General features: G+C 34.8%; 1 protein-coding gene across 8 annotated transcripts in view; it reads right to left on the bottom strand.

Moving 5' to 3' along the window:
• Positions 1-16,071, bottom strand: part of LOC115066231 (transcription initiation factor IIB) — a 159,829-nt gene extending 143,758 nt beyond the window's left edge. For 3 of the 8 annotated variants that reach the window (XR_007421179.1, XM_049446052.1, XM_049446047.1), the window contains exons 1-2: positions 15,876-16,063; positions 15,394-15,808 (exon numbers count right to left, since the gene is read on the bottom strand). Coding sequence is in view for 5 of the 8 variants with exons in the window: in XM_049446052.1 (XP_049302009.1) it covers positions 15,394-15,808; positions 15,876-15,895 (435 nt within the window). In the remaining 3 variants the exon portion in view is untranslated. Of the gene's footprint in view, positions 1-15,393; positions 15,834-15,875 lie in introns of those variants that run through there. The other 5 variants (XR_007421180.1, XM_049446050.1, XM_049446048.1 and 2 more) reach the window with 4 other exon arrangements.
• Positions 16,072-18,635: the final 2,564 nt, after the last annotated feature.

The following is an 18,635-nucleotide window of genomic DNA, read 5'->3' as shown; positions in this document are numbered from 1 at the left end:
AAAAATTTGAAAAACATAAGATTGGATCAAGCGTATTTGGGACGAAATTCCAGATGAAGTGGTGCATGCCGCCTGCAATAGTTTTCAGAAACGTTTGAGGCTGGTAAAAAAAATCAAAGGTGAACGATTTGAATTTAAGCAGCCCTAATAATAAATAAAATTGTTTAATTTCTCAAAATATCAAAAAAAAAATTTTTTCTACAAAAAATAAAGCGCGACTGTTATTTGGGCCCACCCTGTACTTATGCTATAGCTTCTTTTCTCGAAGGGAGTACGCTACCACAACAACCTGTCGCTGGCCACTCTTCAAATGCCCGATGTGTGGAAAGTCGGAAGAGTGGTGCCACTACTGAAACCTGGGAAATCCGCCAACTTAGGGGAGTCCTATTGCCCGATAAATCTCCTCTCCCCAGTAGTGAAGACACTTGAGGCCTTGCTACACCAGACGTTCACACACCACCTGAGCCTAAGAAAGCACTAGTAAGGCTACGAAAAGTACACAGTAGCACCACAGCAATTAAAGTCATAAACGCCTACATAGTTCGTGGTCTTAACCAGGTACCACCCTGTGAGAGAACGATCTTCGTAGCTTTGGACTTATGAAAAGTCTTTGACAGTGTCAGTCAGCCAACGCTACTGCAGGACGTTGAAAAAACTATGCTCCCTTCAGGTCTGAAGAGATGGACCATAATCTACAAGAGAATATTATTTCGAGGAAAAAATCAAAACTGAGAAGAATTAAACAAGGGGTTCCGCAGGGTGGTGTCCTCTCCCCGCTACTGTTTAACTACATTTCGAAACTGCCACAGCCACCAGACGGATTTTCCTTAACCTCGTACGCTGATGATTGCACGATTGTGACGTCGGCAATGGTATCGATGGCATGTATTCAAAGGTAAACGGCTATCTCTTCTCTGAACAGAACTTAACACTATATTTATAAACTGGAGGAAGGAGTACAGACTTGACTTTAATAATTGCCGCCGATGGCCTCAAGATTCCGACTGTTAATAATCCTAAAATTTTATATGTCACTTTTGACAGTCTGTGCGCCTTCACTCCTCACACGACCGCGATTATCGCCAAGGCGCAACAAAATCATCAAGTCGCTAGCCGCCAGCACATGGAGAAAATACAAAGAAACGTTGTTGGTAACTTACCACACCAATAAAGTCACCTGGATGAAGTGGAACGCAGACGAGGAAAATTCAGACCTGTCAGAGTACTGCACTCTGGACTACGATAGGATGCCCCTTGATGTCTCCCATTGAACATCTACATAATGAAGCGCTCCTAGGAACATCAATAGCTCTTCCCTTGATTACCTCCCAGTTAAGAAGCCTCCTAGGAGCATCAAGAGGACATTCCTCAATAACGTCGACGGCATTAGACAATACGCTGACCAGACTTCGGACGCATCAAACTTCAGACAAGCACTGACTGCCATTCATAGTGGAGCCATCAACACCTTCATCGACTCGCTTCCAGTGAATGGCGTAGTCGGATTTAAACCACCACCCATTGCAGACGAAGAGCTCGAGTTACCGCGAGAAACGAGAGTGACCTCTGCGCAACTTCGTTCTGTAGCAGATTAAACTCTTACTTATCTAGAATAGACCCCCGACATATCCAATATATGTCCTACGTGCAATGAGTCTCCGCGTGCCTCTGGCCATCTCTTTGCATGCCCCACTAACCCTACACATCTGACACCCCTCTCTCTTTGATCCGACCTTGTCGAAACAGCACGTTCTTAGGCCTTCATATACAAATCTTTTCGACATTAAATTTAATATTAATTAATGTCTTAAGCAGCGTTTGAAAAGTTACGCTACTCCTGTAGCATTTCATTTTGCTATTGCTTTGTCGGGAGCTGTAGCAGATAGCAAACGCTGGCGTAACGGGAGCGGTAGTAGAGCAGAACTAATTAAAATTTTCATGTGCTACAGCTCTCGCACGTGTAGGCTATATTTTCGCGAAAATTCCTCTATCCATCATATGGATTTTTGCTTATTTAAATTTAATAAACAAATAAGTAATGTTATATAATAAATAGAGGACCCGTCCACGCTTCACTGTGGCTGATACATAGATAACTACTAACATCTATATGATTTCTATTAGTTGGATTATAACTATTAGTTAATGAGATATAGCATTTTTGTGAAGCAACTTGTGGTAGTTTACAAAAAAATTGATCATAAAGCATTTCATGTGTCAATAAAGCATTGCTTTTTTGGCGGAAAATACTGTTGAATTTGGGCTCTGGGAAATCCACCGATGAAAAGATATTTGCTAAGCTTAAAGAGGCAAAAGCTCTGTGCAAAGTGGGTGCCTCGAAAGTTCATAATCCAACAAAAACAACGGATAACTGATTATGAGAAGTGTTTAAGTGCACTTGCGTCGTAATAAAACCGAATTTTTGCGTAGGTATGTGACAATAGAAACATAGCTTTATCATTTCCCACTGAAGTCCAATCGCGAGTCATTCGATTGGAATGCACATGATAAACTGGTTCTCAGGAGTGGAAAGATGAAAAGGTCGGCTACAAAGGTTATGACATCAGTCTTTTGGGATACACGTGGTATAATACATACTCAATGACTGATTACCGAGCCAGTTACAATCTATTCCACTGCATATTTGGTTACACTTTTACTATTCGAAATACTTAGCAATTGTATTACTTTTGAGAAAGAATCTGTTTAAATCTGTATAGTCAAATGATTCCTACAAACATGAATTTTGAAATTATTATTTTTTTAGCTAAATCGGCTCAGACGTTCTTGAATTATAAATGGTGTAACTAACAACCACTTTCTGTTATATATATATGTAGATGTGAGGTTGTTTTGATTGTTTTTATTATTTTGAAATATTCAAATGTTTCCTACAAACATGAATTTTGAACAAAATATAATTTTTGTATTTATGAGTTGTATTAAATTTTAACGTAAAGAGATAAAAACTAACCTATGTCCTTACCCTGGTTCTAAGCTGGTTTTCTGGCAATTATTCGAATTTTTCTCGCCGTAAAAAGCATCTCTGAACTTCAACGAACATTAAAAAAGAGAACGGGCCAAATTGGTTCAGGCGTTGTTGAGTTATGCGCTTAGCAACACATTTTGCGATTCATTTTTATATTATAGACGTAACTTTCATATTTTTTCCTTACATAAGAACCTTCTCCTAATAATAAATACAACAAAAAAAGATTTAGTGAAATCGGTCCAGCCGTTCACGCGTGATGCCGTGACCAAGGCAAAAAGGGATTCATTTTTATATACACTCAGCGAAAAAAAAACCCACGCAGTCGAAAATTTTCTAATATTCCTATTTTGAACTGTCACTGTTTGCTCAAAATTCACTATTTGTCTTATTTAACTGTTTTGTCATGTGACTACATTATTTTACCTTTATTTTTAAAACCGTTAGCGTCCGCACGTGTTTATTACAGAATTTGCAGCTTTTTCTTTTGGATCAGTTGTGAAAACAAGTTAAGTTGAACGTAGTGGTGTCAATAAAAAAGAAAGCAGAAATCGTAGCTTTATATAAAATAAATTATCCAAAGGTCAAAAAGCTCGTGAAATAGGCATAAGAGAGTGGAACGTGCGTATTATATATAATTAAAAATTATACGTATTTTAATTGAATAGCTCGAAAAAAGGGCAGTGGACGTCTGAAAACAGTAAAACCTCGTCAAAAACGACAAATTAAACGGATGTGCATTAATGATCGCTTTCAACATGCTGGAACAATCAATGCAACGTTTTACGAAACCACTGGGGTAAAAATAACTACAAGTTCTATACAAAATGTGCTGAATAATCTTGGATTCCGAGCGCGACGTCCAGCCAAAAAGCCACTTCTCATTATACGAATGAAGAAATACCGACTAGAGTGGGCAAAATTACACAAAACTTGGACTACATCAGATTGGGGAAATGTTATTTTTTCCGATGAATCGAAATTTAATTTGTTGGAACCCGACGGAAATGCCACAGTGCGTCGTAGGAAAGGGGGCCGTTTTTTGGAAAACTGTGTTTGGCCCACCGTAAAGCATTTGCCTTATTTAATGGTGTGGGGAGTTGTAACCAAGTTTGGTGTTGGGCCGCCAATTATTCTAAAAAGATCTGTGAATGCCAAAATATAAATTGGAATTTTGAGAGAAGGAGTTTTGCCAACTATTGAACAGCTGTCCGAACACGCCCAAAAAGTTTATTTTCAGGATATTTCAGCCCCCCCTTGTCATAGAGCCAAAGCGGTAACCAAAGCACAAAAATATTGAAATAGATTTTTCACCAATTTATTACAAACACTTAAAGGTTTCAAAACAAAAAGATTTGTATGGAATAGGGTCTCTCACATGGCCAGGAAACAGTTCAGATCTCAATCCAATTGAGAACTGCTCTCATTATTTGGGAAAAATGATAAGAGAAAAGCCTCCAAAAAGTCTAAAGGAAATAGTAAACATTGTTGAAGCTGTGCGGAATGAATAAATTAATTAAAATTATCTGCAACGCTTTTTTGAATCCATGCCTAAACAAATAGCCGAGGTTATTAGGAGGAGGGGGTGTTCTACAATATACTAAGAATTTTTTTATACAAAATATGTTATTTTGATTCGTTAGGTATTCTAATGCAAAATAAAAATCATATAAAACATAAAATATGTAAATAACTTGTTTAAAAATTACATTATTGTTCATAACAAAATTTACTTCTGTGGTTTGTTATGTGTGTGTTTTTGCATTTTTATCTATAACAAGTGTTAAACAGTTTCGAACTGCGATCACATTTTCGAACGGCGATCGCTGTTCACAGGTTCAAACTGCGATCACAGTTTCGAACTGCGATCGCAATCGCAGTTCACAGAAGCGAACTGCTATTTATAAAATGTGATCGCAGTTGCGATTTGCGATTTTTCAATCACAGTGAAAAAATCACCGGTAGTGAAATATCGCTCATCACTAATGCAAAGAGGTGGCCAGTGTCATGCGGAGACTCGTTGCATGCAGGACATATGTACATTAGGTATGTCGGGGTCGATTCTGGATAAATAGGAGTTTAACCTGCTACAGTATCCAGAACGTTCAGTCTGTTCGGTCGTTTTGGCCCATGTAGTTTCGTTTAATTTTAAAGGTGCGACATGTTTTATTTTTTTATTCATATTTCTTGCAGCTTTCCAGAGTGAATAGTAGTGATGAGCGCTATTTCACTACCGGTGATTTTTTCACTGTGATTGAAAAATCGCAAATCGCAACTGCGATCACTTTTTATAAATAGCAGTTCGCTTCTATGAACTGCGATTGCGATCGCAGCTCGAAACTGTGATCGCAGTTCGAACCTGTGAATTACGATCACAATAGCAAATAGCAGAAAAGTAACAACTTTCTTCAGGGTATTATATATATCGTATATGCTATTTTTCGTCATAGCGGTTTGAAGTTTTGAGTGTAACGTTCTTATAATTTTTAATAATGGCAGGAAATGTATCAAGGAAAAGAAGTGAAGTGTAATGTTTGAAGTGGTAGATGAAATATAATCAAAATGGAATATTTTAATTTGTTTTAATAAAATTTTTAATTTTATTTATTGTTAAAACCAAATTTGAAAGCTTTTTGTGATGAAAACAAGAATTGTAACTAATTAATTTCAGAAAAAAAAATGATGGAATAAAAAAATTACGGGTTTTTAATATTTTTCCAAAGATTAGGAAACTCGCGTTAATTATTTGGTCTTGAAAATATTAAAAGCGGGTATTCTAAACAAACAAATTATCAACCACACTAATGGTAATTCCTTCTAAGAAATGTGTGAAACCATCATACCAACATACAAATGAACTATGCAATACGTTCTAAGTGTCAGGTAGCCGAACCACTCCAACATTTGCGAAAATGTAGTGAAAAGAAAGGCGGAAAAACTTGACTCGAGTTACAGGAGCCAAAAGAGAATTTGCCGCCAATAACGACAAAATGTTTCCGTCGTTCCCATGACAGTCGGGTCTACGTAAGTGGAACAGACCCGGACTTTTATTCGGCCAAACAGTGTCAAATTGGCAGAATCTGCCGCTACAACAACAGCAACGACGTTTGAACGTCGACATAGTTGCGATCGCAATAGCAATATAAAATCACAGTGATTTAAAAATAGCAATCACTTAAATCACAGATATCGAAAAATCACAATATCGCTCATATCTAGTGAATAGTCAGTAGATTTATCAGCTGTAAGTTTAGCCAGATAAGTTTTGAAGAAAAAATGTTTAAGCTGTTTAATTTGTTTGTTTGTTTAATTTGCTGCAATCTCCGTCAAAGCTTGCGCTTTTTTGGATACTTTCTAAAATATGTTTTGGGTATTTGGTACCACTTAGATTCACGCGGGTATTTGGTGTACTCTTCCACGCAGCGCACTATGGGCCAGCGGACCGCTTTTTTTTGGCAAAAAACCATTTTTTTGCATCGTTCAAAAAAGGAAATTAATACATATAATTAATACCACTATACTTATCTTAAAAAAAATATATATATGGACAGATGGCAATCCTATTCATTTACCGTATGTTCAAATATGACATTTCAATCATATGGTTTTTCGTGATTCGTATGAAGAATAATAACTCAAAACGCAAGTGTTTCTAATAGTGAAGGGTGAACATTTTTTTTCTTTCTAAAAATGGAAAATAGTTATCAAGGTATTTTATATAAAATGGAATAGCTAGCATTTGTTTAATCATTGTTGTGAGCGAGTTTTAATTACGTGTAAGTATGTGGTTTTGTTGTGTAAATTTATCAATCGTGTTTGTGTTCTGTGGATGTGAGCGTTACTTCATTTTGGTCCCTTTTGTATAAACAATATATTGGGTTAAAGGTGATAATGTTTACTTTCATGTGGTAATTAAAATTTTTGCGAATATTTACGAATGATGGAAATAATGTATATTTTCAGAATCGATTAACCTCAAAAATAAAGATATTTTTAATGTATGGCTACAAAAAGAAGTTATTGAACAACTCTCAGATATAAATGAAGCTACATTGATATTTAGCTACGGTTTCGATGGTTCAACAGGACAGAGTATGTTCAAACAGATGTTTAACGAAAACACACCTGAGTCCTTTAATCAGTCCCTCTTTGTAACCTCAATTATACCTCTTAAATTAATATCATTTTCGAATCAGATCATTTGGCTTAACCGCACCCCTCAATCCATACGGTTTTGCAGACCAATTAAAATTGAGTACGTTAAAGAAACTAAAGAACATATTTTAGCTGAAAAAAATAAATTAGGTCTGCAAATACCTAGTTTACCGCCGTTAAAGTGGGATTTGGAGGATGGTACGGAAATTATCATTAGATATGATTTAAATATGACATTGATAGATGGCAAGGTTTTGAACATATTAACCGGAACAAATTCTACTCAATCTTGTCCTATTTGTGGTGCAAGTCCGAAACAATTTATGTCTATAAGAGATCTAAAATCACCTGTTTTTGAACCAAAACCAAGCACTTTAAAGTACGGCGTCAGTCTATTACATGCTTGGATACGATTTCTGGAATTTGTATTACATCTTTCGTATAGAACCGGTATAAAAAAGTGGCAAGTAAGGAATCCGGAAGACAAAAATACCATTAAGCAAAGAAAACAGGAAACTCAGAAAAAATTTTGGGAGAAAAAGGGATTGCATATTGACAAACCTAAGTCAAATTGATGTGGCTCAACAAACGACGGGAATACGGCTAGAAGAGTGTTCGCTAACTTAGAACTATTTGCATCAATTACTAATGTTGACATTGATCTATTGAGACATTTTCATATAATACTGGTGTCGATTTCGTGCGATTTCGCATTAATTTTAAAAAGTTCAATGATTTCTGTATAGATACTGCCGATTTATATTTCAATAAGTACGATTGGTACCCAATGTCGGCAACAGTCCACAAGATTTTAGTTCATTCCGCACAAATAATGGAGGCGTCTTTAGTACCAGTTGGGTGCCAAGGCGAAAATGCATCAGAAGCAAGAAATAAGTTTTGAAAAAAAAGATCGTATTGCTCATACGAGAAAAAATTCACGAAGTAACAATATTGTCAATGTGTTAATAGAGCTATGGATTCTTTTGACCCTTTGTTATCAAGTATCTGCTTAAACAATCGTACTAAAAATAAATTAATCCGAAGAATCCCACATGAAGTTACTGAACTTTTAGAGTTGCCTGCTGTTCCAGACAATTTCGACGTGGCTTCTACGTCCCGTCATGAAGATGTTGATGAAAATTGTAGTTCGAACGACGATATAGAGATGCTCTCTGAATATTCTTTTGAGTTAGAAGTTGATATTGAACAGGATTTGGAATAATGTATGGTTATATTGTAATGCATTTAAAAAATTATCTCACATGCCTGTTATTAATGTTCTTCCTTAGACAAATTTGTAGCTGTCGGAAAATCCGGTTGTGTTTGCCCGAAATGCACTCACTAATAAACGTAAACATTAAAAAACATAACCTTTTTTTACTTTATACTCTCCATTTTTGCATAAAATAAATTCATTTTTATAAACTATTGAAACGTTTGCATATTACAGAATTTTTAATATTTTATATCTACGAGGGGTAGGAGTGGCAGTACTCCGACTACCCTCATTTTTACAAAAGTCCATGAAATATGTACATATGTATATGAAAAGCATTTGAGCAAAGTTTTAGCGATCTAGGACTTTTCTCTGATATTATGCCAAAAATAATGGTGCGCTGGCCCATAGTGCAGCGTTTCGAATTAGTTTTGTGGAATCTTCAAATTGCATCCAACTGCTTATTTAGCGTTGAGAAGTTCTCGACCTTTGGTTATAGTTAAACGAGATCTCCAATGAGTGTTTTTTGCGTTAACCCATCTACACTGCCGATCAACTGAATAGGTTCACATAAATTCGCTTGCATTTTCATGATTTTTTCATCAGATATTGATGGTACGGTTGTTTTTTTAGAAACGTTTCAACTTTATTTTTATGCCAATCAGTGTGCGCTAGTAAAAAACCGTTTGCTAAGGACCGTTACTTTGATTAAACTTGGCGGTGTGGCGACACATTTTTGATACAAATTTTTAATTTCATATATTTTCTTTGAACTAAATGGAAAATGGGACGCGGAGAACAATTATCCGAGTATGAAAGAGGCCAAATCGAAGCCTATCGTGAAAGTGGTCTGAGCCATCGAAAAATCGCTCAAAAAATTGGAAAAAGCCAAAATGTTGTAACATTTTGAGGAACAAAACAGAATATGACAAAAACATGAAAGGCGGACTCAAACACGCCATCTCTGCGGCAGTCAGGAGGCATATTGTGCAAGCTGCGTCCAATTCGCATCGCTCAGCACCCAAAATTAAAGAAATTTGCGGTGTTACAGCCAGTGTGTCGACAGTTAAACGTGTGATTTCGTCGGCTGATCATCTAAAACGAATGAAACTTATAAAAAAAACACCGTTAAATGATGCACATAAAGCTTCACGACTGCTCTTTGCGCGCAAGCAATTGAGCTGGACGAGCGAATGGCAGGTGGGTTTTTCCGACGAAAAAAAAAATATTAATTTAGACAGACCTGATGGATACAACAATTATTATCGCGATCATCGAAAGGAAGAGCAATTCCTGAGCCGTCGCCATAGCTGTGAGGGAGGCGTAATGGTGGGGGTCAGTATTAGTCTTTGGCACTTGCGACCTTCAATTTGTTACTTAAAAAATTAACGCGGATTTTTCAATACTTTTCACATTATCAAATGGACTTACCAGCACGATAACGCTTCTATTAATACAGCTCGGGTGGTAAAAGAGCGGATTAAGGCTCCAAATGTCGACTTGCTCGAATGACCCCCATATTCACCTGACCTTAATATAATGGAAAACGTATGAGGGTTGCTATCGTGCAAGTATATGAAGGAGGCAGGCAATTTGATTGCAAAACAACTTTAGTTGCGACGATTAAAACGGCCTGGACAACAATTTCGCTGCAAATACTGCAAAATTATATCCAAAAACGGTGGATTAAACTCATTATTAAAATTATTAAAAATTACTTTAAATGTACTTAAGTATAAGCTAAGTGCCAAAAATATGAAAATTATCTTAACTTACTTATATAATTTTAATTTTTTTAGGATGAACCTATTCAGATGAACGAAAAAAAAATCATTGATTTTGTTAACCTTTCAAAAGAAAAAATAAATAAGGAATATACAGTGGCGGACAAAAGTCTACATACACCCCCTGTTTTCTTCGATGTGAGAGTACAAAAACATTTTAGAAAAATGTGTTGATACAGTTTTATTCTAATCTTCTTTCTAATAACAACAAACTTAAAAAATCCATTAATTAATATAAAACTACAAATTTATGGAATAAAAACTCAAATATTGTGTTGACAAAAGTCTACATACAGTACAAAAATATCTTAGTTCATTGCGAAAAACTTTACAAAATGATCGTTATCTTGTTGAAATATCCAACCGGAATCGAGCCCTAAATTATCCACCAAAGGTTTCAAATTATGTTCCAACAGAGACTTATACTTCTAACCGTCCATTTCATCTTCAATAAAGTCCAACTTTCTAACTCCAGAGGCCGCAACAGCTCCCCGAACCATTACGCTGCCGCCACCGAGCTTAACAATTGATACTACGTTCTTCGGTTCAAGCGTGGCGTTAGTTTTCCTCCAAAATTTAGCCCTTTAATCACTACCAAAAAGGGTGAACTTAGAATCATCTGCAAATGAAACATTTTTTTCAAAAATCCATTTCCTTTTCTTTGTGTTTTTTGGCGAACTTTAAACGAAGTTTCCGGTTTTTTCAGAAATAAAAGGTTTCTTCCGTGGTGTTCTACTGTGGAATCCGTTATCGTTTAGAGTTTTTTTTTATTGTTCTTGGTTGGATACTCATTTGTGACGTACTAGCTATGCGTTCGGCTAAATTTGGAGCATTTACTTTTGGATTTTCAATCAGGCTGACGTCTCTACGAGATTGTTTTTTTTGGCGTCCACTGCGCGGTTTATTTTCGTTGGAACCATTATTTTTAAAGTTTTTTAGAATTGCCTGTACTGTTGCTCGACTCAAATTTAAAATTTTTGAAATTTCACCATATGATTTTTTTTCTTTTCTTTCTTTTATCACCAAATTTCTTACATCAATTGATATTTCATTTCGCGGAGCCATTATAGCTATTGAAGTATTTAAACCACAACTAAATTCAATAAGTATCAAACAATAAACATATTGTAATAAAAGAAAAAGGCTAACGTTACCTTCCTGTTAATATGTATAACCATGTACAAAGTATGAGATTTGAACTGTATGTAGACTTTTGCCAAAGCAATTTTTGAGTTTTTCTTCCATAAATTTGTTGTTTTATATTAATTAATGAATTTTTTTAGTTAATTGTTATTATAATAAATATTAGAATAAAACTGTATAAATACATTTTTCTAAAAACTTTTTGTATTCTCATATCAATGGAAATAGGGGGTGTATGTAGACTTTTGTCCGCCACTGTATAATATGTTTTTGAAAAACCTTTTTCAGCATTTTATATTAATATGAATTAAAAATTATGTAAATCGGAAAACTGGTTTAGGAATTATAGATAAATTCCTACCTCTTAGATCATGAACCTATTCAGTTGAGCAACAGTGTATGATGCATTATTTTTTAAATAAATTGATATACGTATCTGTTTTTATATTATGCCTAGGTGGACTATACAAAGATAAAATGGATGATTGTGAAATTTAACTGAATTTGTTGTATCTCGAATTTCTTCCGTCTTAAACGGATCTTCCTTGCAGTGTTCAATATTGCTTTTGATAATTATCGCACTCAATCCTCGAGCTGAGTTTGCCGGGTGTGGTGTGTGATATGTATATTTCATAATTTTTTAATTTAAAAAATGAGTATTTTTTGAATTGTACTTGTATGGCCTTGCTTAGCCATTTGCGCAATTGAAACTTTAAAAACAGAAGAATGGGATTTTACTCCTTTTACTCCGTTGATTTACACAACGGGTTTGACAGTCAGAGCGTGGTGTGTTTTACACATTTACCATTCTTTTTATCTCTAAGTTTTTGCTAAAATCTAAAGGATATTTTTCTTGGAATAAATGTATCGAATTCAGACTTCTAAAAAAAATTTCCAAAATAATTAGAAAGCCAAAAATATTAGTTTCCATTGGTGATATGACCCCGATATTTAATAAGTATTAATATAATAATATAGGTATAATCTATATGTATGAAACCAGAAATCATTTTGAACTATTGTCGCTTTATATGTATGTATCTCTATAGATGAAACGGACACAAAGTATGGCAACACTGCTATTTGTCATAAATGTAAACATATAAATCTCTGGAAAGTGTGAATGTACAAAATAGTTTTTAAAAGAACATTTATTTTCTTTCAAAATACACAATAAGTGTAAATTTTCGATATATTTCAATGCAGACAGTGCAATAAATATATTGGGCTGGGATTTAGAATAGCGTCCTGGGGTTAAAATGGGTATGTGCGGATAGAGAAGGTCCTCCAGATAAATAAAATATATATACATATATATAGTTGCCGCTGACTTATGGGTTTTCAGATATGTCCATTTAAAGTTAAAAAATTCAACTATTTAAAACGTGTGTTTTCCGATTTATAATGAACTTTACACTTATATTTTTAACTTTTATATCCACTAACACTTCACTAATTCGTAAATAGTGTAAAAATAACTTTAATTCCATAATAAACTTTAGTTTAAATCCATTTATTATTCATACAATAAGAAAATGGTTACAAACAGCCAAAAATATAGTGTTACCATATTTTGTAATGGAAGAAAAATAAGACAACAGAGTGATTACGACGTCATAACAAAATTCATTATCATGTAATGAGTAACGTAAAATCTTTCAGAATTTTTATTATCTTGATAAATCCCGGTGTTGGTCCGACCAGGGCCGCCAACACAAAAAGGAGTTCAACACGACAGAACTGATCACCCCCAGGTGTTGGTCCGACTACGGTTATTTTTTTGAAGCCCGGACGAAGGCCGCTAGTGAAGAAAGGAATTCAACACGAAAAAACTGATCACGCCTAGGTGTTGATCCGACCAGGGTTATTTTTTTGAAGCGCCTACGAAGACCCCAGTGTAGATAAGCATTCAAAGCGAAAGAACGTCCAGGTGTTGGTCCGCAATTAAGAAAGTAATTTTATGCGAAAAACTAATGTATTTTTATTTCCTGTCATTGGGGTGTTATTTGTTTTCTTTATTTTTTTGGCCCTTCTGTGAAATATGTACAAAGTAAGGGGGGAAACTTTAGTATACCATCCCACGATTTCAGGGTTAAAAGTGGTATGGTTGGATAGGGCTGATGCTCCAGATTAATAAAATATAGAATTATTGCCGCCGCTAACTTATAGTTTTCGAGATATTTGCATTTAAAGCTTTATACACTTACACTTCACTGCAATATTTGTACATATTTATTTTATATTTATTACTTAAATATTTGCTTAAAATAAGCATTTTATTTTTTACACAAATTTCACTACATGCACAATAACATAAGTGTTCCGTGTTGTCAAATAATAAGTGTTATTATTGAAAACAATAAAAATAAATAAAAAAAAAAACTCAAATGCAGGAAAAAAATAAAGGTGTCAGGCTTTTTTTGAGTAAACCTCCTCTTTGCATTGGCGGCCTTCGACCGCGCTTCAAAAAAAAAAAATAACTCTGGCCGATTCAACACCGGGGTGTGTCAAGTTTTTCTCGAGTAAATCTCTTTTTTGCTTTTTACTCATGATATAGCAAGAAAATGATAATGAATTGGGGTATAAACCTATTTTTTATTAATTTTTATTCGTTTCATAAATGTGTAATTATGGCAACACTTATTATCCGTCAACACGGAACACTTTTGTTATTCTGCATCTAATAAAATTTGTGTAAAATATAAAATGCTTCTTTTAAGCAAATATCTAAATAATTACTGAAAAATAAGTATGTAGAAACAATGTAATGAAGTGTAAGTTTATAAAAAGTGCATAGTATACCATCCCACGATTTCAGGGTCAAAAGTAGTATGGTTGTATAGAGCTGCTGCTCCAGATTAAGAAAATATATAATTGTTGCCGCCGCAAACTTATAGTTTTCGAGATATTTGCATTTAAAGTTGAAAATTTTCCAAATTTTACCTTGCAATTTCTCGATTTCTAGTAATTATTTATTTCATATTATGCACTTTTTATGCACTTATACTTTATTACATTGTTTCTACATATTTATTTTTTAGTAATTATTTAGTTATTTGCTTAAAATAAGCATTTTATATTTTACACAATTTTCATTCCATGCACAATAACAAAAGTATTCTGTGTTTACAGATAATAAGTGTTGCCATAATTACACATTTATCAAATGAATAAGAATGGATATAAAAACTCAAACGCAGAAAACAAATACCATCTGAAGTAAATTTTCCATTGTAATAAAAAAAGTTTTATGGCTTATAAGTATGTTTAATCTAATAATTTAATAAAAGGATCATAGTGATTATTTGCAATACAACAAAGGTAAAACAGGGTAAACATTAGTCCATTCGCGTCCCACTTCTTTCTGCATTGGCGGCCTTCGGCCGCGCTTCGAAAAAAATAACCCTGGCCGATCCAACACCGGATTATGTCAGGTTTTTTTGAGTAAAAGTCCTTTTTGCGTTGGCGGCCTGTCCGATCAAAAATCATGATGTATGAAGAAAAGGGGCAATGATTTAGGTATTTGGGGTATAATCTTATTTTTTATTCATTTTTATTCGTTTGATAAATGTGTAATTTTGGCAACACTTATTATCAGTCAACACGGAATACTTTTGTTATTGTGCATGGAATGAAAAATGTGTAAAATATAAAATGCTTATTTTAAGCAAATAACTAAATAATTACTAAAAAAATGAATATGTAGAAACAATATAATAAAGTATAAGTGCATAAAAAGTGAATAAAAAGTGCATAATATGAAATAAATAATTACTAGAAACCGAGAAACTGCAAGATAAATTTGCAAAATTTTCAACTTTAAATGCAAATATCTCGAAAACTATAAGTTTGCGGCGGCAGCAGCTCTATCCAACCATACCACTTTTAACCCTGAAATCGTGGGATGGTATACTAAAGCCGACGCCAAATACTATTTACCCGAAGTTTTAGTAGTGTATATGTGTATACATTCTTTAATCCTGACTAATTTCTGTATCCGCCCGTACCGTCAAATCGCGGCGCCAAAAGAAACGTACTATTGCCCTTTGTAAATATCCCGAAAACCAATTCACATCTACTACAAAGAAAATTGACACTTCACGTACCTGCTTAAAGAGATTATTAGCGCGATCAACTATTGTTTTTGGAAGATTTATCCGATCTGCCATTGTAGATATTTCCTTGAAGGCTGAAATTAATGATCTATCGGAGCTACTCATTGTGCGTCTATTTTGATATTTTGGTGCACCAAATGCGTCATAGGATGCAGACCCTGTTCCCGGTCCAATTATTGTTGACAGATCTCCCCCACCAAGCAATGGATTTTCAGCTCCTCCGACACGGCTTGGATCAATACCACTTTTTTCATTACTAAACGTACGCCACTCCGAGCCTACATCAATAACACGATCACCTACTACAAGTCCACATTCTGAGCAAATCATGTCTCCAGCTCTGTAGTCCTCAATTAATGGTGCTTCAGGATGAGCGTAGCAACATAATTTGCTACTGCCATCGGATCTTAATATGATCATATATGCAGCACCTTCAGTATTAATAAATATTACAAATCTCATGCGTCACTCACCTACTATTTATATTCGACATTACTTTTTATACTGGAAATATTGGGCTATATAGTTAGTATTACTAAACACTTCTTAAAAAATTTTCGTTTTGCATCTAAATCGGTATATAAACACAGAAGCTTTTCTATTACCGCTGAAACCTAACCATAACAGGGCGTCTGGGTCGGCAATTTTCGAATGCTCTAAATCTGAGTCGCTATCAATATTGCTGATGGAGACTTCACAAAATTGCAAAACGGGTAAATCGAACGAGTAAGCGTCTTGTAATTGTTCAATTTTGCAAATGTTTTACGTCATCTCGACAGGCCAAAATTTATGGCATACTAATTGTGGAATCTATTGCTATTGCCATTGCCAAATCTGTATGTGGGCATTTGTTATCATAACATAATCATTTCCGAAAAGGCGTCGGGTAGGTAGGTTCGAGCTGATGTAGCTCATGTTTTGAGCTCTTGAAATATTTAAATCGTTTATCTGGAAAATAATAAAAAGAGAAAGATCATTTGTTTCACAAATGTATTTCTGGGAAAAACTGTTTAAATAATTTACCTGAAAAAAGAGGAGAAAGATCCTTTGTTTTACAAATGTATGGATATAACAATTGTGACATAAATTTTATAAACCAATTAAAATAATTAATTTAATATGAGCAATGATATTTTGATTTGTGATAAATTTAAGACTTAAACTAAACATTAGTTTTTTTGGAAAAATGTTATTTTGAAAATGGACTTTATTTTTATAATATAACACAACCGTCTTAATACTCGCTCCACTAAATTTAATACTACCGAAATGAAAATGCCGTCGGCATATGTGTAAATAGGACATACTAATTAGTATTCCATATCAGAGATAAAGAGATCCCCAACTCTCCTGTCACTGGAAATGTGAGAGCCGCTCACCTACCGAACTTTGACAGTGGACTGGATTGGGTAGGTGTTGACGTTTGGCAATTGGAATGACTGGAACGGCCAGATTGAAATTATACCAAAAATATATGTGAACGGAGGAATTTGTTGCCGCCGTTCAAGATCGCTAATAAAAATTTAAAACAATGAAAATCAAAGAAAATGCGAAATTTAAATATATTTCATGAAACGTTTTGTAATTTGATGCATAATAGAAGTAATTTTCTATTACAATTGATTAAAAACATTTATTAATTGAGAACTAACAGGCTTAATTCACCTTATTAAGTATTGAAAGATCGAAAGTCAGTTGTTTTAATATACCATAAAATCATAAAAAAGGAATTAAGTAGTTTCGCCATATATTAAAAGTCCAATATATATTAATTTGCAATCGTAATAAATGTTGGGTATTTTAATTTAAAATGCCCAAAAATTCTTATTTTGTTCGATCTGGCCATAATGGAAAATGTTATAAAAAACGCTTATTTTGAGGCGCTCTCACACTGGAATAAGTTGGGCATCCCATTATCCCTGTTCCATATATTGCTTCCATCAGCAAAAGGGGGTCTCTACAGGCAATAGGCACATACCAAACTCTCGGTATGCATACAAGTATGAAGAAAATTTAAATCTTTAAATCAGTCGCAACCGAGTTGTCAAACCGTACGGTCGCATTTTTCTTTTTCTCTCGCGGTCATTCTAGTGGTGTCTGTGTTATAACGCTACTTTACAGTTTTGCACAAATAACTTTTTTACTGTTAATTTCTCGCTGTATTTATTTCTTATTGTTAACTGGTGCTACATTTATAAATTTTTGCATACGTAAAAAGTAATATTTTCACAATGCCCCCTGGGGCTAACAATCTGGGTGATAATAGGTTTGCCCTATTATCCTCAGCCCAGAAGACTAAAAGAAAAAAGCCTGAGCAAACAACGTTGGAACTCTTTCCGGAACTCCCCATTACAAAGAAGGATGACCCCAAATACCTCGTCATTAAGTCGCGGGATGCCAGTAAACCCATCACTTCCATCTCCTGCTTCGCGACTTATAAAGGTATTCAATCTATCAGTAAAGATATTAACAACGTCTCGTCACTTCGCGATGGCAGCCTACTCCTCCTTGTAAAAAATCAAAAAATTGCTGATAAATTCCTTTCTACTAAGAATCTACCCGGTGCAGGTGCTGTTGAAGTTGCTCTTCACAGCACCCTTAACTCAGTCAAGGGCACAATTTATGCCCCCTTTATTTGCCAACTTAGCGACGATGAAATAATTGAAGGTCTCAAGGAACAAGGTGTCTCTGCAGTCCACAAGTTTAACAAAATAGTTAAAGGCGTTCGTGTACCTACTGGTGCCGTATTATTAACATTCAATAAATATACACTTCCTAACAGAATTGATGTAGCCTGGAGAACCCTTGATGTCCGTCCGTATTACCCTAATCCTATGCGCTGCAAAACTTGTCAGCTATTAGGACACACCGCTAAACACTGCGCAAAAACTCCTTCCTGTGTCATTTGCAACCTTCCTCCTAACCACTCTCCTCCTTCTGATTGCACCAGAGTTTACTGCGCTAACTGCGCAGGTGAACACCCCTCGTCCTCAAATGCTTGCCCTAAATTTATTCAATCGAAAGAAATATTAAAAATTAAAACTATACACAAATGCACCATGCGTGACGCTATTACCATGTATAAAAATCAATTTCCTTCCACCCCATCCCCCTCCTCCTTCGCCAACGTGGCAAAAATGCAAACTAACAATGATTTAAATACAAATTCAAAAAATCCTAATAACAAAGATAATACTTCAATATCAAAAAACTCTAACCTCAATAATAACGCA

This window comes from Bactrocera dorsalis, chromosome 1 (assembly GCF_023373825.1).
Source record: "Bactrocera dorsalis isolate Fly_Bdor chromosome 1, ASM2337382v1, whole genome shotgun sequence".
In the NCBI taxonomy this organism is placed as follows: domain Eukaryota; kingdom Metazoa; phylum Arthropoda; class Insecta; order Diptera; family Tephritidae; genus Bactrocera; species Bactrocera dorsalis.
The sequence above is the reverse complement of the archived record's forward strand: the minus strand, read 5'-3'. Positions and strand labels throughout refer to the sequence as shown.